Source organism: Vidua macroura, chromosome 6 (genome assembly GCF_024509145.1).
Source record: "Vidua macroura isolate BioBank_ID:100142 chromosome 6, ASM2450914v1, whole genome shotgun sequence".
NCBI classification, from domain to species: domain Eukaryota; kingdom Metazoa; phylum Chordata; class Aves; order Passeriformes; family Viduidae; genus Vidua; species Vidua macroura.
Genome location: NC_071576.1, coordinates 55,007,468 through 55,030,207, shown reverse-complemented (window position 1 = coordinate 55,030,207; position 22,740 = coordinate 55,007,468). Strand labels below are relative to the sequence as shown.

The 22,740-nt window shown below is 43.0% G+C and overlaps 1 protein-coding gene across 4 annotated transcripts in view; it reads left to right on the top strand.

Annotated features, from left to right (window-relative positions):
• SHANK2 (SH3 and multiple ankyrin repeat domains 2) overlaps positions 1-14,011 on the top strand; it is a 248,362-nt gene extending 234,351 nt beyond the window's left edge. For 3 of the 4 annotated variants that reach the window (XM_053979757.1, XM_053979756.1, XM_053979755.1), the window contains 4 exons: positions 434-564; positions 1,044-1,155; positions 2,243-4,640; positions 13,323-14,011. In XM_053979757.1, coding sequence (XP_053835732.1) covers positions 434-564; positions 1,044-1,155; positions 2,243-4,640; positions 13,323-13,896 — 3,215 coding nt within the window. In that variant the 3' untranslated portion in view covers positions 13,897-14,011. Of the gene's footprint in view, positions 1-137; positions 198-433; positions 565-1,043; positions 1,156-2,242; positions 4,641-13,322 lie in introns of all 4 variants that reach the window. The other variant, XM_053979758.1, reaches the window with a different exon arrangement.
• The last annotated feature ends 8,729 nt before the right edge of the window (positions 14,012-22,740 follow it).

The following is a 22,740-nucleotide window of genomic DNA, read 5'->3' as shown; positions in this document are numbered from 1 at the left end:
GAGCACTTCTGGAGTACTTGTTATTGTCCAAAATATCACTGAAATTCTGATGACTAAGTACAGTCTGCTTATCTCTATTTGAAACAGTGCTCTATGGATTCACTATTTCTAAAGGTCTTCTTTCCATTTCTATATAGATATTCTCCCTTCACATTTTGAAGGTTTGAAGAAGAGGATTGTTTTTCGAGTCACACTAAGTAAACATTAAATGCATGCAGGCTTAAAACTAAAGCATGCATGTTATGTAGCAGCAATAAAAAGTGCTCGGCTTGCACGACTTATGATGCTCAAGCGTTGCCTTGTTAAAATGCCAAAAAAACTTTTTCTTTGCATTTTTTGAAAAGTAAATCTCTTCCTTTGACCTTGCAATACTTAACTTTTCCATTTCTTTGGACAAGTGATATTTATTTTACTGAATGCTTTTATATTACAGATAAGGTGGATGAAATAGTGCCAGTTTCCAAGCCATCAAGAATTGCAGACAATGCAACTGTGGACTCCAGAGTGGCAACTATAAAACAGCGGCCTTCTAGTAGATGTTTTCCCTCAGCTACAGATATGAATGTGAGTGGGAGCCACAAAGCACTGCTTTATTCCTACTAATGTATCTAATTCCTTGATTAAATAATGCCCAATATTTTGTAAGGGAAGAAGTGACATTAATACTATAGCACATATTAAAAATTAAATGCCAGAACTCAGAATTTGCGTCATTCAAGTGCAGAATTTAATCTTACAAAATATTGCAGGTAAAAAAAAGGACTAGTTTTATTGCATTTTGGACATACTTTTCCATTACTCACCTTAAACTGTTGCCTTGTAAATAATATCAACTCACTCCTCTTACAGCTGCTGTCCTTTCATGAGTGTCTAAACAAAGCCCAGCCTTCCCTTTCTCTCCACCTCCTCCCCAGAAATAATCCCAGATTTATTATTTTCCATAAGAATTCTCAGTGAAAGTGGTAATGGATGAGGCATTATTTCCACGTGGGAGAGACTTTCATGCTTTAATGCTGTTGGGGTTTCTGTTTGCTCTTTTGTAGTCCATGTATGAGAGACAGGGTATTGCTGTGATGACGCCCACTGTCCCAGGGAGCCCTCAAGGTCCTTTTCTGGGTATACCTCGGGGTACAATGAGAAGACAAAAATCTATAGGTAAAATGCCTCTCTTGTATGGTATTGTTCATTAATAGCATACTTTTAGTAACTTCGGTTCTTTCCTAAAGCGTGTTTCTCCGACATCTTTACTCCAGTGAGTGGCTATTTAATCTTTATACAAAGCTCATGAGAAAAGAAGCTTGTGTGTAAGGTGATGTGATTTCCACATTTGGCAAGTATGGAATTTTGTTATTTTCTTTAGAATGTTCCCTCTAACAAGGACCAAAAAAAAAAAAAAAAAAAAAAAAAAAAAATCAGTACAAGCCTTTTGCAAAAAATTAGGGCAAAATATGATCCTTTTTTTTCCTTGTTACTGGAGGTGAAAGCATTGTAATGTTGTGTCATTTACAAAGAAATCATGTTGATCAAATGGATTAAAATTCACCTTTTTTTTTCATTTCACATGATGGCAATAGATGTTTTTACAATAAAGATACAAAGAGCAGACCAAATTTGGGCTTCCTTTGTTCTTGTTAGTAATCTTAGCAGTGACTTTATCCATTTAGAAATGCATTATGCTGGTGTAAAATTAGCATCCAAACTATCCCAGTATTACCCAGTTTGTTTATGTTAAAAGCCATATTTGTAATGATATAATGTCATCTTTTGAAATGCAACATTATGGGCTTTTTTCCCCAACAGGATCTTCACAGTCCCTTTGCTAAATTTCAATTGCATCTTAAAAATTCATTAGGTTTCTGAGTTGTTTTATTATATGTATTTGTAGAGTGCTGGAGCAAGGCAGAAGTGGCTCCTCTGCACAGAATATCTTCCCTGTTCAATAGTTTTCAAAGAAAATTTGCTTTTCTACAGCCACCTTGATGATACAAAAACCCCAAACATTTGCCTACACATCAGTTTAATTAAAATTCCATAGCATCCTTTTCAATCCTGGCACCTGGGACATCCAACAGGAAAGAATGATTATGGTGGGAATCATCCTAAAGGCCTCTTTTGGAATTTTGCATACTCCTCATGCCCCAGGGAATGCACCCTGGAATTTTGGGTTGAATGGAGAAATAGTATAGCGTGAGGGATCCCGGTGGATGTGGCAGTGTTTTAAAAGCACTCTCTGATTTTTCAGGAATAACGGAGGAAGAGCGGCAGTTTCTGGCCCCTCCTATGCTGAAGTTTACCAGGAGTCTTTCAATGCCCGACACCTCTGAAGATATCCCACCGCCACCACAGTCCTTACCTCCCTCACCACCACCACCTTCCCCCTCTCTGTACAACTCCCCCAAATCCCTGACATCCCGGAGCTATGGAACAATAAAACCTCCATTTAACCAGAATTCAGGTGCAAAAATCTCTTTGGTTAGGCCCGAGAGCGTGGGTACCATGATAAGGGACAAAGGGATCTATTACCGGCGGGAGCTGGACCGATACTCCCTGGACTCAGAAGACCTGTACAACCGGAGTGCCGCAGCTCAGGCCAACTTCAGGAGCAAGAGGGGCCAGATGCCCGAAAACCCCTATTCCGAGGTTGGGAAGATCGCCAGCAAAGCCGTTTATGTGCCGGCCAAGCCAGCCAGGAGGAAGGGGATGCTGGTGAAACAATCCAACGTGGAGGACAGTCCAGAAAAGACCTGCTCTATTCCAATCCCAACCATCATCGTCAAAGAGCCATCTACCAGCAGCAGCGGGAAAAGCAGCCAAGGGAGCAGCATGGAGATCGATCCTCAGTCTTCGGAGCAGCCCGGACAGCTCCGGCCTGATGACAGCTTGGGAGTCAGCAGTCCATTCGCAGCAGCCATCGCAGGGGCCGTGAGGGACAGGGAAAAGAGGCTGGAGGCGAGGCGCAATTCCCCGGCCTTCCTCTCCACAGACCTGGGAGATGAGGACGTTGGATTAACCCCACCAACACCGCGGATGAGGCAGTCCAAGTTCACTGAGGAGGCCATGTTCAGTAGTGAGGATGGTTTCAGACAGCTCATGTCGCCATCTCCGATCCCCGCCCCCAGGGAGCCCGAAAACCTTTTTAACAGCAGCGAGCCCAGCAACCAGAGTGACTCAAGGACATTGAATGCTCCGTCCAAAACGAAAGGCACTGACAACAGTATGGTGGCAGCCAAGCCCACGAGCGCTCCCAGCTCGGATAGCTACGTCCACCCGGTCACAGGGAAGCTGTTGGATCCAAACTCTCCACTTGCCCTCGCGCTCTCTGCCAGGGACAGAGCCATGAAAGAGCAGACACAGCAGATTCCAGGCAAAGGGGACGCAGTCAAAACCGACCTTAACAAACCGCTTTACATCGACACCAAGCTGAGACCCAACATGGAAACGACTTTTCCTGTTACTGCCACTGTCACCAGGCAAAATACCCGCGGCCTGTTGAGACGGCAGGAGACTGAGAACAAGTACGAGATGGATGCAGGGAAAGAAAAGAAAGCTGAGGAGAAGAAGAACATGTTGATAAACATTGTGGATACCTCACAGCAAAAATCAGCTGGCTTGTTGATGGTGCACACGGTGGATACGGCAAAGTCAGATGATATGCCCGAGGATGAGGAGGAAAAGGGAGCTGAGATGGAGCCGAGCCCTGAAAACTCCCCGCCGGAGAGGCCAGAGGGCAGCGAGGAAGCGGAGAGCGAGCTGAGCGTCCCTGCCGCGCCCGAGCCCCCGGCTTCTCCCTGCAAAACCATCGTGGCCGCCAGTTCTGTGGACGACCCCGTCATCCTGCCTTTCCGCATCCCCCCGCCGCCCCTGGCCTCAGTGGACATCGACGAGGAGTTCCTGTTCACCGAGCCGCTGCCCCCTCCCTTGGAGTTTGCCAACAGCTTTGACATCCCCGACGACCGTGCGGCGCCCGGCTCGGCACTGACAGACCTGATAGCACAGAGGAAGAACGGCACCCCTTCGCCCAGCCAGCCAGCAAACTCCTTGGACAGCAAAAAGCAAGCGGGTCTCTCAAACTGTTTGCCTGCCTCTTTCCTGCCACCCCCCGACAGCTTTGACAATGTCACCGACTCTGGCATCGAGGAGGTCGACAGTCGGAGCAGCAGTGACCATCACCTAGAGACAACCAGCACTATCTCAACGGTGTCCAGCATCTCTACCTTATCCTCGGAAGGGGGGGAGAACGTGGATACTTGTACAGTCTATGCAGATGGGCAAACATTTCTGGTGGACAAACCCCCAGTACCTCCTAAGCCAAAAATGAAGCCCATAATCAACAAAAGCAATGCACTTTACAAGGATGCGCTGATCGAGGAAACTGTAGACAGCTTTGTGATCCCTCCTCCCGCTCCGCCCCCGCCTCCCATCAGTGCCCCGCCCAACCTGGCAAAAGTGGTCCCCCAAAGGACATCCAAGCTATGGGGGGACGTGCCAGAGGTGAAAAGCCCGATTCTCTCAGGCCCCAAGGCTAATGTCATTAGTGAATTGAACTCAATACTCCAGCAAATGAACAGAGAGAAATCCTCAAAGCCAGGGGAGGGATTGGAGTCGCCGACTGGAACGAAAACTGCGAGTCTCAGTACAAGGTAAAAGTAATTAACCAAATCATTTTCTACAAAGGCTTGATATTTTTTTTTATTTTTTACCATCCCTTTGCTAATTTCTCCTGTAAATCACATAGATAGAAGAAGAGTGTACTCTGTATTTGCTTAACAAATAATCTGTGTCAAACGAGAATTTCTTACACTGTCAACATTTGTGTTGCCTACGTGATAGGACAGGAGCTTTCTCAGCCTTCAACTTCAAGGTTTGCACATACCTTTCTGTTGTTTTGATGTGAATTTCTTAGATTTTGCTTTAATTTTTTTATCTCTTTAATTTTTTTTTCTCTTTTAAAATGGGGTGATAATTTAATTTTTCTTCAGTCCCATGAGGTATTTTGGCTTCAAACAGGTAAAAAGTGTTTTTGCTAAGGTTTGCTTTGCATTCACTGTGTGGTCTCATTTGATTCATGCTGAGACCTCTCCTAATCTACTTAATCATAAAGTATTTCAGAGAATTGCTCATTAAAATCACTTTACACTGTCCATTTTATTACTAAACCACATCTGTATGGAATGTGGACATAATATCATGAAATCCACAATTATTAAAAAAGGAAAGCTAATTTTGTATGTTTCATTAGGAGACTGAGATATTTCTTCTTGCAAAAATACCATGCTGGCTTAGTTTTTTTTTTTTTAAAGGTACCACCTAAGTCAATTTTATTAGAATTATTCTGGTGGTTAATAAATAGCTCAGCCTTTGGAAAGCTGGTGTACTTTGCAAGCATGAAGATAATTTGTTTTTAAGGGAAGGGTGTCTCTGCTGATTGCAAAGATTGCTCATTCAGAAAACAGTGTGATCCACAGCCTTGGCATCACAGAGTTAGATATTATTTCCTGCAGGATGGAAGCCATCAAACTGGTGACGCTGAGGGAATTCATGTTTTAGAATTGAGAAATGGGAATAAAACACAGAAATTCTGGAATTCCTCTCAGTGGCACTTGACTAAACAGAGCAGAAATTTAGTTGGGTCTGCAGGAAAAGCCTTCATACATGAAAACACCCACATTATTTTTGCTAGATGTTGATCATGTTAAACCCCATGAACATGTTGTCTGTAGCTTCATGTGTATAACATTATTTAGCAGCTTTTATTTTTAAACTGAAAGGTATTTCCAGGTTACAGGGGAGATCTTTAGCGTCCCTATTTTATTAGAAAATAACCAAGGCTACCGACTACAATGCACTGAAAATATGTAAAAGTACTCTCATTACTGAGAGCAAAATGAAAAGTAGAAGTAAATAGAAATACTTTTTCTGTGAAAATACATTTTTAAAGGTATAAAGGGTGGGGAAAACTTGAAAAACTATATCACTTCACTAGAGAAAAGCAAAGTTATGTAAGCAGAAGTAGCCCCATATGTTACCTTTTAGAGGAAGAGCTGACTTAGTGTTACAAATTTATGTTGCTTTTTTGTTCTGTCCTTGAAGTTTTTAAATTTTTTGAACTCCACTTTGGCAAATTGCTACATCTTCATTATGGAATACAGGGGCTCAACTGGCGGGGGGGGGACTCCACCCAAAGCATTATTTCAGTGGGGCTGAAATCCTGCTTTATCTCTGAAAAGTAAACACAAACACTCATCTTTGCAAGCTGGAGAGAGGATCCTGGGATGTACCAGAGCCAAAAGAGCTATGAGGGCATAAATGGGATAAGTTGGCAGTGGCAAAGAGCACCAAAACTCTTGGCTGTTATTTGACTGTGGGAGAAAGTGACACCTCCACAGCATTCCCCGTGGGAACAGGACACAAGAGGGCTGGGTTTTGTTTCCTGCCATTTTCCAAACTGATGTGATTACTTCTTAATTATGAGCTGGATTGAAGCTGCTTAAAACCACCAGGAAAGGTTGCTAAGGATTTCTTTTTTTAGCAAATGATAATCCAGGAGACACAGGAGAAGAGAGCCAGCAACCTACAGATGCTAGAAGTGTGTTTGAAAAGGTGCTGCAGACAGAGTCTTTTCATCTCAACCAGGGTAAGGCAGAGAGATGGAAATGGAGACATTCACTTGTGGAATCAGAAGCCCTGTGGTTTTTTTTCACTGCTTTTACTCCCGCTTTATCTCTCTAAAAGTTAAATAAATTGCAGCCTTTCTAGCCCAACTGCATGACTGACACAATTGTTTTACAAAACTGACAAATATTATGACCAAGGAGTACCATCTTGTGAAAATTTCAAGTGTAAAAGCTAATGTTTAAATTTCAAAGGTAAAATTCCTGGAGTTCCTTGGTACTTTTTTCCCCTAATGCTCTAAAGCTTATGACAACCAATTGTTGATCTTACAGCCCTTCCCTCTGAGGTAGCATCAGAGAGGGACCAAGGAATTTTGGCTCACAAAAAGCAGGGATTCTGCTAAATTAAAGAACAACTTGTTAGGTCTGCGAACAGAGCAGTGATAATAAATGAGCCTGTTCCTATCCTTCAGCCAAGGAGAGGGATTGGGGAGGGTTATAAATAGGAGCAGTGTTCACAGGCTCGCTTGGGCGGTGTTCGCAGCACAGGCAGCCTGATGAAATTAAAAATATGTATCTGCTTATGGGGCCATACATGAAATTATAGGCCAGATTGGAATCCTAAATCCCACTAGGAATTCTCTTTGCACAGCCAGTAGATGTAAAACTGGGGTTCACACAAGGGAATTGCCCTGTTAGGGTGGCACAGGGGTGAATTAAATTACAAATAGTTGGGCAATGACTGGCTACAGTAACCCATAAAAACACCTCCTTTGTGTTTTTTTAAGAGATGGGGATGAGGAAGAGATCATTCTATGGTCCTGAACAGCATTTCTCAATTATTACATTGAAACCACCGTAAACTTGCTTTTATTTTCTGCACCTTGGTTTAGCAATCATTTTCCATGGTGTATTTATAGTTTTCCCATGGTTCTTTTGGAGACACCAAGCTTTAAGATTTTTAAATAGAGTATGGAAATGCTTGGCTGGAAACCATCTGCTCCTCCATCCTCAGTGGCAGTGGCCAGCCTGTGGGATAGGAAAAATGAGCCCAGCAGGAGAAGGGAAAAGAGGAAGAAGTGAGAGGATGCCCTAGCTTACTTTGTACTAATTTAAGTGTAATTAAAGGGTTTGATCACAAGGTTCAGGAAGAGAGCTCCAGATCCCACTCCCAGTTTTGGCCACCATTTACTTTGAGGAATTATGGCCATCAGTTGTGGTGACAAGAGGTTTTAATCTGGTTTATCCATGTCCTCCTGCAGGCGAGGAGGACGGGATGTGTCAACCACAATAAATACAGCAGTGCTATAAATCCTCTTGAGAGACCCCTGGCTTTTATAGGGAGCTGATGAAAGAGCGGGGAGAAGAGCAGAGCAGGACTTTCCCTGGGAGAGAGGAGGAGTGTTTGTTCTGTCTGTGACCCAGCAGTCCCGTAGCAGCACGACCATCAGGAGCCAGCCCCTGAGATTCAGGGGCTAAAGGCAGTGTGGCTGAGGCAGGATAAACCCGGGGGCTGCCAGGGACAGGCAGCTGAGCCCCCAGGGAACACAGCATCCTCCCTCCCTCAGGCCTCCAGAGCACTGATAAGGAGTAATGAACAGCAGCTCCTGCTGCTCTCCACCAGCACCACACCAAAATAATTCATGGCTTGGCCAGAGGGAGAAACAGTTACAGTTTTTCTGTGTTTGTCCAGCTGTGTTTGCACAATCCCGTGACCTCTGGGGCACATTGGCATCACTGCTGGTGATGGGAAATACTCATGATAAATGTGGGAGTTATGGAGGATGCTGTGGAATTGAATCCTCTAGGAAGAATAACCTGCACTGTGCTGGAATAACAGGTTTTAAAAGTGAAACTGGCCAGTGATTTTGGCCATCGATGAATTAGTTTTTTTCATGAGTATTTGGAGAAGTTCCTTTTATTTTTCCACAAGCGGGTAAGGCAGAACAGAACTTAGCAGTGAGTCCTTTATAGGGAGTGATCCTACATTTGGTTTATGGTAAAGGATGTCTGGGTTTGGCAGAGGGTGAAATAAGTGCCTTGATTTTTCACTTGCTGCTCTCATTAGACTCATTTCACATTGTTAACTGTTTGCCAGCCGATTTCACAGGACTGCCTGCTTTGTCAGTGATTTCTGCAGTGTTTCAGTCATTCCATTTTGTCATTTTTATTTGCTGTCATGACTGCTGTTGTCAGAGGAGGGCCATGCTGAAGTGCCATGAAGTAAGTGCCAACCATAAAACATGGACTGTTCTATGTTGTACATTCTGCTGCTTTTTAATGCTCACCCATTGTTATTGCATTCCAGTGACTTTGGTGGTGACTGTGTTTCTCACAGTGCAGTGTGGATTAGATCATCCTAATCCAGAAATGGTAGCCATCCTAAAATGGGACCTAGGATGCCATCTCAAGGTGAAATAAAAGCCACATTCATCAGAGGAATACTCAGAAAATGTCTTGGTAACATGAGCACATAAGACCAGATTCCTGAATGTGTCTGAGCACCTAAACAAGGGGCAGGACTTTTCAGATGTGGCCAGATTCTGCTAGATTTTGGGAGGTGGAGGGTTGGGGAGGGATGATTAATAGAGTTTTATACACTTATGTGAGGCTAAAAGTAAAGACAAACCAGCCTGTGTGGTCGTCTTGTCCTTGAAAGCTGTCAAATTCCCCCCATTCTCCTTCCAGCTTCCCTTTCCCTTGCAGTTTTCCAAGCAGAGAGGGCTGATGCTGCCTCCTGGCCCAGCACCATCCCCTTCCCGCTGCTTTCTAGACATTTCACATGGAAACTCCTGCTCCTGCACAGACAGACTCCCACAGACCTTCCCAACTGCTCCTCACTGGCAGCAGACACCGAGCAGCTCTCCATTCTTCTCCCCAAAATAACGCCCTTGTGAGGAGCTCTGCATCCTGCCAGTCATCACGTCAGCCCTTCTTCTTCACCTGCCCCCAAAACAGACAGTTCTTGGCTTACTTTCCTGCCATGCAATTTGCCTCTGACTGTAACAAAGTAAAAAAATTAAGAGGTGAAGGCAAAGTTTGGGGTTTGTGCAGCCTCCAAGATCTGTAAGAATTTAATTTCTCGCAGTACCCCTATACAGGGACTTCACTTATTACTCCTCTTGATTTTTTAAGGTGTTTTCCTTTGATAGAATGGAAAAGCTGTGTCAGAACCAGCAAGTCTTCTGGAAAGTTCTGGGGTAAAACAGCTCCCAGGAGCTGAGAATAATGTGGGTTTTTTTATTTTTCCATGGGAGCTGCTGCACTGATTTGTCTCTCATATTAAGTTAACAGTAAATTTGAATCTTGCAAATATAATTTAAAATTTGAAGAATTTTTTGCCTACAAGCTGTGCTGATGGCTTTTATACTTGGAGGCCACATGGCTGTGACATATAGGTTATATATTTTGATTTTAATATGAAGCAACATAATGGGCTTTGCAATCAGTGCAGGCTCACAGCAGCAAATGTTTACAAATTACCACCATATGCTGATTCTAATAGAGCAAATTTTATTTAAAATAATTATTGGACTTTTTTCACCTTTTTTAAAATGAAGTTTGGGGTGTGGCAGGTTTAATATGGATTTAACATATTTAGGATAACAGATGATCAAATAAGGCATAAGAAATTGCTCTGATTAAAAACCCGTAACACAACAAAGGGTGCCTGCTCTCCAGCTGGAATGTGCTCGCTCCTTATTGACCAGGGTACCAACCAACCATAAAATGCAAGACAGATGATGGTTTCAAGGCTGTGTCTGCACCCCAGATCGTGTGGGAAATGTCATAAATTATAATTTAGGATGCATAGAAGTTACATAAATATCCTTGGGGTTTTTTTTCCCTTGGATTACAATTACAGTGCAGCACAAAAGAATGGAGCTGATATGGCAGGTGGAAAAAGGGGAAAAGAACATGGGAAAATAATCTTGGAGTGAAAGACATGGAACTGAAAGCCTGGCAGTGCTTCAGCAGACTTCTCTGAGCTTCACCAGGCTGTGCCCATGCCATGAGAGCTGAGCACTCGCATGGCTATGAACTGAGTTGGTGTTGAAACCTCTGCAATCAGCTAAATAAATCTTACCACTATCTCAGAGTTTTGTTTTAATAATCATCAGCCCTGAACCTCTGGCTTGGAAAAAGCGAGATGCTGTCAGTTCTCCTGCTGCTGCTTGCAGCTGTGTGAAGCCAATGTTTTGATTCAGGCAACAGGAAGCAAAGGACCAGGATGCCTGGGATGCTTTGCTCACCCTGGGTATTCCTGCCCATGGGGCTGAGAAAGTTAGGGAACACCAGCCAAAGAGTACTTCAAATGAGAGCACAGAGTTTACTTTTGGGGGTTTGTTTCTTCTGTCTTAACATCCTTTATTCAAAGGAAGAGTGACAGTAATTTCCTGAGCAAGGCTGGGCAGGGAGTCTTTAAGAGGAGCAGTCTGGGGGAGAAGCAGCAAAAGTGAGTTGCAAAGCACTGAGCCCGGAGCTGTCAGTCAAGCAGTGGAAATTATCTTTCATCACCTGGAATAAAAGGAGGTGTATTTTCATCATCCATTTGATCTTGCCACAATGGGTGCAAATAAAAAACCCTAATTTCTAGTATTTGCAAGACAGGAAAGTTAAGTAGAAGGGTGATTGCGGGTAAAGATCAGAGATTCATTTCTGTATTTATACAAAGCTCATTCTTGCCATCACTAGGATAGCACTACCCCAACGTTTTTCAAAGCAGGCTTTTTGTTGGTTTTAAATTATATCATGCCTTAGTAATGAGTGTGAGACTCGTAGTGCTGAGGTAAAGGAGGTGGAAATAACTTGCTCCCCTTGGTTAGTAGAATTTAATAGTCTCTTGCCACAGACTTTTTATTTGTAAGAATGTTTAGCTCCAGCCTTGGAAGACAATGAGAGCCATTAGGTGCCAAAAACATCACAGGAAGCACTCAGAACCTTGCCAAGTGTTTCCTTTCTGTGTTAAATTACAAAGCCGTAAGTGCTGGAAGCATTGTTCCTACTGGGTTTTAAGTGAAGTACCAATTTTCCAAAGAGATCCCCCTGTTCCCATTGAAATCCATGGAGCAGCCTATGGGAAATCAGTGGGAATGTTGGTGTGAATTAAATGTGAGTTCTCCCAAAAGTGATTCTCAGTGCTCTTCTCGTGACAGGGAGCTTTCTTTGAAGGGGACCTGCCTGATGTCGGTGTGGCAGAGCTGCACCTCCCTGGGCTCTGGGTTGGTGTGAAGTGCCAAAGCCCCAGGGGTGATTCAGGGAACACTCTCAGGGCTCTCCACAGGCAGCAGCCAACCAGGGAATCACTGTCTCCAGCTCAGGACTGCAGTTGGAGAGAAAGGGATGAATAACCTGTTTGTTAGCACTGCCCCATGTTGCCATTACCCTGCTTTTCCTTCATCTCCTTGAGTTCTTTTCTGCACAGCAGTGCAGAATTAATGCTGTGCTGGATCAATGGAAGCATTTCCATCTGATATCATGCACCCAAGCCATCCTCAGTTCTGCCCAGGCAGGACAGGACATGCCAGGCCTGGTGACAGTGTGGCACTCAAAAACAGAACTCAGAAACAGAAGGCTTCTGTCAGGGTCTGCGCTGGAAATCTCAGTACAGCATCAGCCACATCATCCTCTGGACTCCATGGCATTGCTCCCAGGATAAATAAACCCTTCCTTTGGTCTGCAAGTGCTTTAAATTAGCTGTCTGAAGGTTTTCCCAGTTGGCAGGTTATTTCTGAAGTGAAGAACGCTGGAGCTCCAGGCATCCAAGGGCTCTGTGGAGCATCCTGAAGTTTGCACTGACCGGCAGGCTCTTCCCATGGGAGTGAGGGCTGTGGGGTCAAGCCTTTGATGACACGAACAGACCCAAACCTTCTAAATTTGTTTCTGTAGCCAGCAGGCAGAAGCAGAGGGTCGTGTTCCTTCACCCACCCTGTCAGGCTGGGCATCAGAGCGAGCCTCTCAGCGAGGTTCATGCCTGCTTCATTTGTAATCAGAAACTCATTTTCTTTAGGCAGAACTTGATCCCAGCTACATCACCTCCAGTCATGTACAGCAAGAAGAATTTTGTCTCCTTAATTTTGTGGTGAAACTGCCAGACTATAATTTCTCTGTGGAAGGAAATAGACACTGAGATGTTTTAGGCACCTTAGAAGGACTGTTTTATGTTTAAAGCATGGATAGAAAGGGAAATAAGAGTACCTTGTTCTATAAACAAACAGTACTACAAACACTCTGCAAAATCCACTGAGTGAAGCCCAAAGATCCAAAATCCAGTGCTCCAGAAACTTTTCACAGCTACTATTATTAGCTATGTTATGTGTAAAGCCAGAACTGAAGGATTCCAACCCTCCACGTGGCAAAGGCAAGGCCAACTCCTGGTCGAGCTTCGCTGAGAGTATAAAGTGCTCATGTGCTTGTTCCACTCAGCACTTCTCATTTAACCAGGAGTTAATTTGGGAACAGGTATTAAAAAGGGAAAGAATGTGCTCTGGAAGGTGTTTTTTCCTGGACTGCTCATAAGCAAATGTTTTGTCTTTAACTGTGGCTTACTGTTGGTGCTGGTTTTCTGGGAAAGAGTCGATGATATAATTTTTGTACTTTTAGTTAAAATGTGAAACTCCCCAAGCATTCCCATGCTGTAATTACCACGGGCTGATGGGGCCATGCTGGTGGCCAACAGCTCTAACTGTGCCTGTCTGTTTGCACTTGCAGGAGCACGGAAGTCATGAGTACTGTCTCAGGTACACGAAGTACAACAATCACTTTCACTGTCCGACCCGGAGCCAGCCAGCCGATCACACTGCAGAGCAGGTCCCCAGACTATGACAGCAGGACCTCAGGAGCAAGGCATGCTCCCAGCCCTGTGGTTTCACCAACAGAGATTAATAAAGACATCCTGCCTGCTCCTCTGACTGCTTCTGCTTCAGCTTCATCTCCTTCTCCAACTCTGTCCGATGTATTTAGCCTACCCAGCCAGCCCCCTTCTGGGGACTTATTTGGCTTGACCACAGGGCGCAGCAGGTCTCCTTCTCCCTCAATATTACAACAGCCAATCTCAAATAAGCCTTTTACAACTAAGCCTGTCCACCTGTGGACTAAACCAGATGTGGCAGATTGGTTGGAAAGTCTAAACTTAGGTGAACATAAAGAAACATTTATGGACAATGAAATAGATGGCACACATTTACCAAATCTACAGAAGGAAGATCTGATAGACCTTGGAGTGACTAGAGTTGGGCACAGAATGAACATAGAAAGAGCTTTGAAGCAGCTGCTGGACAGATAAGAATAGCTATTTTGCCTCACAAACTTCTGTTGATAACTAGAGATGGGCTGGTACTGACATACCCCAAATGCCTTGTCTGTCTGTGAGTGCCAGCAAAATTGGGGGGGGAGGGGGAAAACAGATGAATTCCTGGTACTCAGGTGATGCAGACTGTCTGCTACATGCCCAAACACAAACCTAAAGATGCTAAAGAAGTGGGGCCATTTTATTTCAAAGCTGTGGGGAGATGTGAGAGAGAGACAATTGTTAACTTTAAAACTCTTGATGCTGCCCTTGGCCGGGACCGTTGCGTGATGATTTTCTTTTAAAATTGCAAACATTTCAGGGTTTCTTTTATTGACAGAAGAAAAAAAAAAAAGAAATAATTGCATTTTATTTTATTCTCTTCTTGACATTCAGTCTCCAAGCAGGCTTCCTTCCCCAGCCCTTGGTTCATTTTAAGAGGACAGGTTGCTCCATTACCACTCAAATCCAGTTTTATCAGTACCAGGGATATTGAGGCAGGCACAGGAGTTCATATTCCTCTTTTTTTACTGGCATAGCTCCCTGATCTGTTGGCAGTGAAGCTGGTTGTTCTGCTGGGGTCAGTCCAATGGTAACCTTGCTCTGTTTTACCTGGTATTTCTTTATTTCTGCAGTGGTATTTAGCACTCTTCCAAGGTGGCAGAACAAGTTCAGTGCACGCTCCATTGACATGGCCTGTAGGATGGTGCAGACGTTGAGTAAAGGGTGAGGAGGGACCACACTTAGAGGTACAGCAAAGTGAAGCTAGTTTGAACCTGAGACCGCCCAGTTCTCAACCAGCTCAGCTGCTGCTGAGTCAAAATGTGAACTCCACGAGCCAGGACAAACTTTGGTGTGCAGGCACAGCTTTGAGACTTGACAGTGAGACACTGAGAGAGGCTGAGCCCTGGGAGGTGCTGCTTAATTCAGTGAGTGGTAAGTGCCTGGGTATTTTGAACAGCAGGCTGAGAACGAAAGAGAAGAGAGATGAATGTTCCCATTGAAGTCAGTGGGAAGTGTGCCAGGATCTGAAGTGAGAGAGGGATTCAGCCTGTTAGGATGGAAATGCTTCAGATCCTTGAGAGGAGGCAGAGAGGTGATGCCAAGATGGAAAGAGCTGTCGAGTGTCTTGGGGTGCGTGCGTTCCGAGAGCCAGGAGGGCTGGGGAGGGATCCAGGCTCTCATTTTATCACTGCTGGCAGGAACTGGCTCTGGATAAGGACACAGGGCCGGGCACTGGCCCCCAGCCCATTCCTTGGCACGAGAGGTGGGAGCATCCTGCCAGAATCCAGGGCTGGGAGTGGGGCAGAGAGAACTTTCCAGGAGACTTCCGTCAGCAGGGGAGAAACACCCATGGCTGGTTCACACGGCTTTGGATTTTAAAAAACAATTATTATTTTTTTTTCAACTTTCAAGTTAACAAATCTCTCTCTGCATGTTTGAACTCCCCCTTGTAATTAACACCTCTGAATATCTGTGAGTTTTGTAGGACTTTCTGGACAGAATATTCAAGATGTTCAAGGTGGGTAAATTGGGTGTGGATGGCTAAACTGCCTCCCTACCAAACTTTCAGGTTCCCTTACATTTTGCAAGGTACCTGAACTTTCTTTCCTTGATATGGTCCTTGATATGGTCCAGCCTATCTCTAATTTTTTTATTATTGTGATTATTTTTTGCTCACAAACAAGTGTCTAATTAGGTCTGCAACAGCCCTAGTATGAGTACATAAAGTTTAGCATTTTAAATATCTTTCTTTACTGCAAGTTTAAATAGTTGTACAGATAGTTTATAAGCACAATATTTTAAGAAAATAAGTGGCTGGTCTACTGGGCAGCCTTTGTGCCACTTCAGTGCTAGGAAGTTAAAAACAGGAAAAAAAAAAAAAACAAACAAAAAAAAAGAAAAAAAACTTTTTGTGGTTTACTACTATTTCTGTGGAATAATTATAAAGTCTTGACCTTTTTAAAATCAACCTCATTTGGATGCATCTGAACCAGCAGAGCTGTGTTATATTTTCTATCTTTGCTAGAACTTCTACAGAGGAGGATGAATATTTCTTCAAAAGTGGTTACAGTTACCAACACATTGGAAATTCATTAAAAATCAACTTATTTAAGCCTCCTGCCCCCTTTATGGAACAGCAAATCTTTTGACTTAACATCTGTTACTGCGCTCTGTTTGTATTTGGGGAGTTCCAAGGAACCTTGTCATAAAAATGAAACACTGAGGTGTTTTGCTGTCAAGGAGTGCTGAGTTTTTCCATGGGAGGTGTAGAAAATGGCAGTTCCACTCAGATAGGTTGATGCAGGCAACTTGAGGCCATCACACACTTCAAGAAGTGAAAAAAAAAAAAGATAATTTAGCCATCTTTTGTCTTCCATTTGGTGATACAACAGAATTCAGTAAATAAACCACTGATGCCATGCTCTCTCTTTTTTTTTAAATTTTTTTTGTTTGTTTGTTTCTTTGGGTACAGTTGCTATTACCTCTATAACATGTGCCAGAAATACGTTAGGAAATAAATACAGTAGTAAAAGAAAAAACATAGAAGTTGACTTTTAAAGCTGCTTTTTTTGGATCACAACCTTCCTGTTGGTTGAACTTGCCCTGAGCAAGCGCTGCCACACCCAGTAACTCCCAGCTGGGACCGTCCCTTCCTCACACAGGTGTGGCTCCTGCTCGTGCATCTCTTCAGGTACTCCAAGAGCAGGTACACAACGAGGAGACGAACGAGGTGTAAGGGAATAGTTTTATTTTTCACCTTGTGTCCTATGAAGCAAAAAGGTAAGGAGACCTGAGGGGACCTACTTGGACCACCAGAATGCACCTCTTCCAAGTCGAGTTCAGTCTCCAGCTCTGAGGGGTGGTTTGAAACAAAAAAAAGAAAGCAATAGTAACAGATAACGCCGTGGCCTCCGAGTATTTTCACCAGGGGGGAGGAGAGAAGACCCATTTCTTTCATGCTACTCTGATAGTGAAAAACAAAGTCATTAGAGATCTATGATATTCTGGGTTTTAGGATCAACTTTTGTTTATATACTGTAACTTAAATAAATTGCATTTACATGCCTAGTTTCTGTAATATTTGTGTATACAATACCAAAATCTTACAAGATGTAAATTGTGTATAACTGCACAGACTCCTTGCCCTAGGTGTCTGAGAACATTTTAAGTTTAATTCATATATTATAAAATGACTAGATGTGACTGTTGATTTACAGAATTTACATATCACAAAGAAGTTAATTATTTGTGGTACTTAAGTTAATAAAAAAATAGTGATTTTTTTTTTCTTTTCCTCTCAGTTCTTAGAAAGCATTACCCAGTTGATCTGGCGATGATTATGTGTATGAGCCACATATATTGATAATTTTTCCATTACATTTTTTCTTTTCTTTTCTAGATACTAATATGTTTCTCGCTATAGTTTGTGTAACAACTTGTGTTCACGTTATCTATGTTGCTGTAATTTTTGTGCTTTAATTCCTCTTATTTCGACTGATTAAAAAAAAAAAAAAATCAAGCTCCTGTAACTTGCACTTTTCCCCAATCCTTAATACTCTTGTATGGCAACCAAAATTACTGTAAGAAATAAATATAATATTGCACTAAGGGTGTGGTTCTGATTGCAAACAGAGAACACTGTCTGGATTTTCATTAAAAAAGAAAAAAAATAAGTTGCCAAAAAAAAAGTTGAAATTTGTTATTGAAAACGCATAAGATGCTTTAACAAAATGTAGATAGAACTAAGGGGAAATTATTGATTTATTGTTGAGAAAAGCATTTCCTGTTTATTCCTTTCTTTTTTCCTTCTTTTTTTTTTTTTTTTTTTTTTTGTTAAAGCATTCCTTATGCCGAATGTTCCGTTCATTTACTGAATTTCAAGGGTCGCCCTTGAAATCTGGAAAAGCAGGAAACTTTGAAGGGGACAGGTAGAGAACTGCATTACCTGATTTTTTTTTTTTTTTTTTTTTTTTTTTTTTTTTTTTTTTTGCCTTAAGGTGGAATCCCGAAATGTGTGGAATGTTCTTTGTTCGGGGGAATGCACGCCCTGAGCTTCAGTGCTGCTGCTGCTCTGTGATTTCACGGGGCACTGAAAAGTGGGGGTTTGGGGATTTTATTTTTATTTGGAGCTGGGGTTTCTCTGGGGCAGAGCAGCTGTGGAGAGGGGAGGAGGGAACAGCACTCCTTTCTGACTTTGTGCATCTGTGACTTTGAAATCTGTACCAGCGGGCTCTGTTTGTACTGTGAATAAACAAGGCTGCAAATGGAAAAAAAACCCAACCAACCAAAAAAAAAAAAAAAAAAAAACCAACGAGAAAACAATTCTCATCTTCTTTTGGCTTAAGTTAAAGATTTGTTTTTCTATCTTTAAATGGTGATTCAATGAAGAGTATTTTTTATTTTTATTTTCTAAGATATTGGAATAAATGCCTAGAACCGTTGCCATTTGGTTTCATATGTTCCTTAACTACGAACCTCTTCTCAGCTGTCATTCTAGCTCATCATTTTTATAGCCCTCTGTTATTATTTCTCTCATGATTTCCCAACAACAATTACTTGGCAGCTTTGTTTTGTTAAAAACATAAACTAGAACCAGCCTGTTTGGGGTTTTTTAATTTACTTATTTCAGGTATTGTGGCAAACATCTGTGTATCCAAATAAAGTCAGGTATTTCCAGTGCAAAACAAAGAATGCTTTGCAATTGTCACTGCTTGTTGGCCAAAGAAATGAGAAGAGTTGATCATTGTTGTCGTTGTGTACATTGTATCAATGTGTTTGCTTTATTCTTTGGTTTCTGTATTTTTTTCTGTATTTTTTTTCCTGTATTTTCCTGCATTTCGTGGACTTTCATCTCCTCTGTCCTTGGCTGGGCCACCCAGAGTAGCATGATTGTAACAATGCTTCAGAATGTGTGTTTTTTTTAAAAAAACAAAAACAAAAACAAAACAAAAAAATTTGTACGTGCCTTATAATTTTCCACCTGGATCAGCGACACTGTATTTCACATAAAAAGCTTTATCTTCAAGGTGTTCAGTACCTGACAAACAGAGAGTGCTGGGGTTGGAGTGAGCTCCGTGTCACTGCTTTAGGAAACCCTGAGGAGCTGCAGTGATTCAGACCTTATCTCACCACATTTTTGGCATTGTGAGCCTGATTTCATGTCTTCTATTCAAATCAGGCAAGCAAGAGGGGGAAAAGAAATGAGATGAGACTGTTATTTTGGGTTCAGTTCACTGCCATAAATCCTGGGTGGTTGGTACAGTTGAGTGGGCTGTGTTTTACAGACGAGGTAACAATGATAAATAAATAAACCAAGTGGACTTGATGCCGTTAAGTCTGCCACAAACTGGTTCTGTGCCACTGACATCTAGTGGAACCTGATGGACACTGTCTCAGAGCAATATCAGACCTTTAAAAATATTTATTTATTTATTTACTTTCAACTACTGTCATTCTTTCTACAAGAACCAGTTTTAGAAAATTTTGTATTGTTGTTATTTAGGTTGGCCTGAGTATTTAGGCCTTTAGTATTTTACAGAAAGGCTGACTGTATAATTACTTAAATTATACACGAATGAGAAGTCTTTAATGTGTTTTCTGGTCTCTCTGTGCTTATGTTTTCTCAGTTTTCTGTTTTGAACGTCAGCATCTCCATGTGATACTTCATTTGCATCCGGCATGGTTTTTAATGGGAATATAGGTTTTGTCTCCAGTGCTGTAAACCTTGGACTGTTTTGAACCATTTCTGACACTACAACCTGATGAACAACAGCCTGTTCAGCTCCAAATTGTGAAAAAAAAAAAAAAAAAAAAGTGAGTTTTGAGGTTAGGAAGCAGTTCAGAACAGCCGAGGGGGGGTTTCCCTGATGCGCTTGCAGTGCTGAAGTTTGGTTTTCTCCAGTAAAATTCCAGTTGTTTTTTTCCTCAGGACTGATGCCAGGAGGAATCCGTGCACGTGTGTGTGAGTTCTTGTACGCTTTCAATGTAAAGGTCCTTGGGCAGCCTTAGAAAACAATGTACAGATAGGACACCAGTGTTGCATGTGCTTAAACCTGTACTGGAATCAATGTCGCCGTGTACCTGTTTGCTTTGGAAATCTGAAGAGAATACAATATACAGAAACCTCAAAATCTACCTCATGTTTTAATGGGTTCTTTTCCACTGGTGTTCTCCCGTTACCTGGATGTCCCTGAGCGTTCCCTGCTGGGTGCAGGGAATGGCCAAGCCTGGCTCTCCCCACCCAACTTGCCCCTAGAAAATCCTGAGTGAGGAGCTGCTGGGGCTCTGTCGTTCTTCTGTCCTTTTGCTGTGACCCTGTGCTGCAGCTTGGGGTCTCCTTTGGGGTCAGCAAGGGCAAGGTGAGAGCTCCAAGAGATCAGACAGAAAGGGGACTGAGACAGAACTCATCATTTTCTCATTTCTTTTATTGATGTTTTTATCACTTACCATTTACTTGTCGCGGTGCTGACAAGTGAACAACAATCACTTCATTTTTATCTGGGCATAGTCAAATAGTGCAAAGAAATGCTATTATGTTTAGAATTCTTTCTCAAGCTGTGCTGCATCCCATCTCTTCATTTGCTCTGTCTCAGCAATTTTCTTTCCTTCCAAAGCAGTGGGTGTCAGCTTTAGTGTGTGCAGCATTGTGTAGGTTCAGCTGGCTGACCTGTAAGACTTTTAGTGCCCCAGTAACAGACATTTACAGGTGTACACTTCACCTGAGGTCATTTGAAATGTCCAAAACTGCTCATTTTCTGCATCACAGAGAAAGCACAAAAAGCAAGGGCAGGTGACTCCCTGAAGCTACTTTTCAAAATTTCTAGGAAAGGAGTTTTCTTCCGGAGGCCAATTCCTCCCCTCTGTGTGCAATTCAGAGCAGACCATGGACACACCTTTGGCTCTGTCCCGCGGGCACAGCTCCAGCCGCTGACCTTGGTGCTGTTGTGCCGCAACAGAGCTCATCCTCTGGGTGCTGCCTGTCTGTGCTGCTGACCAGGCTGGTTTATCCCTGGGAAAATCAGCTGGAAAGCCCAGAGCCACGGGAACAGGGAAATTTGCTTGTTTCACATGCACAGAGAGGAGAATCCCGCCAGGAATTCCAGGGGACCGCTCTGTCAGAGGGGACAGGGAAGAAGAGAAATTTGGCTTGGCAAAGACGTGCACAACACCCAGCCACAAAAAAAGGCAAGGAAATTTGAGCAAAGAATAAGCCCCTGTAGATGTCAGCGGCTGGAGGGTATTCACAGGAGCTCGGGACCAGCAGGATAAAAGGGTGGGAATGAGCTGCTGTACTGGGAACGGGGCTTGGAGCAGGGCTGGGAAGGACTCGCTTTGTTTAACCACAAAATGGGAGGCTGGAAGGAGCTGTCTGATTTTTCCCCTCACGTGAAGGGTGACCTGCCAGGGGAGGGGGTGACCTAAGGGAATGCTGGCTCTGGAATGACCCGTCACCAGCTGGGGATGGATTCAGGCTGGAAACCAGGAGGGAGCCCAAGTGGGGGAGGAGAATGGGGCCGTGCTGGGGTGTCCTGTAGGAAACAGCCCGGGATTTATTCCTTATGGCTCACAACTGATCCTGGGGCACCTTCCTGTGAACTCTTCTGCCAGACCTATGGGCTGAGAAAAATGGGATGGAGGGACCCCAGTCGCCTTCCCCGGAGCAGCCTGGCTGGCAGAAACTGTCTCTGCCATGGCAGGGAAGGGAATGAGAGGGGTTCTAAGGTCCCTCCCAACCCAGACCATTTTAGGGGTTCATGATGCTATTGAAAACTATTAATTAGATTAATACTGAAGCACCAGACCAAGCTCTGCAGCAGAGAAAGAAAATTTGGATATTGCATCAAAATATGCCAAACCTAAAGCCTGGCTGCAGCATTAAAGAGCTCCAGGGAAAAGGGGCAAAAGTTTCTTCAGGAAAGATAAAATTTCCACCTCTGCACAGTTCTGCATGCCCTTGTCAGCACAAAATAGGTGCAATAAAACAAATAAAATAAAACAGTGATCTGCAGCTCCTTAGAGATGAAATTCAAGGTTGCACAAGTCCCAGTATTCCTGCTAACAAGTGCCATTTAGTCCTTACCTTCAGGTTCTGTTTGTTTTTGTGGCTTGTTTTGTTCTTTTTTTATTTTTTAAAGAAAGAAACAGGTAAAGATCATTGGGGGATTTATTCATTGTCCTTGTTTGCAAGGACAGCAGAAAATTTATAGCAGTTTCTATAACACCTAAAATCTTTAGCAAAACACATTCATTTCCTTTTTTCTTTTCTTTTTTTTTTTTTTTTTCTAAATTATTAAATAACACATAAAGGAAATGTTCCAAAGTAAGGATGTTCCATCAGACTGGAAAAAACTGTCTAATTAACCACAGTAAGAAACCCTGTGAAGAATTTCAGAGATTTGAAAGGCAAAACCAATATTCATTAAAAAAAACCCAGAAACAAATGTGTGGTTATGGATGATTCACTGTCCCCTAAAGGGCAACAGGGCCACCTGACAGGACACCAGTGGACTATGCCAAATATTTCATTATATTGCTGTCCTAGTTTAGGGCAAATTTGGGAGAAAAACTCCAGAAGGAGCCCCCAGAAAACAAAGCCCCCACGGCTCCTCCCCACCACCGTGGAGGGAGGTGAGCCGGCTGATAACAAGACAAAACAATCCTTCACTTTTCAGACTCAGTCCTGAAGGCACAGAACATAACATCAAGCATAAACAGAACACACGATTGGGGATACAAGCACCATAACGTCACCCTAGGACAATTGCTCACTTGCAAACCTGAAAACACAAGATTTATCTCATTATTTGAGGTTCTTGAGTTTATTACAAGGCTCAATTT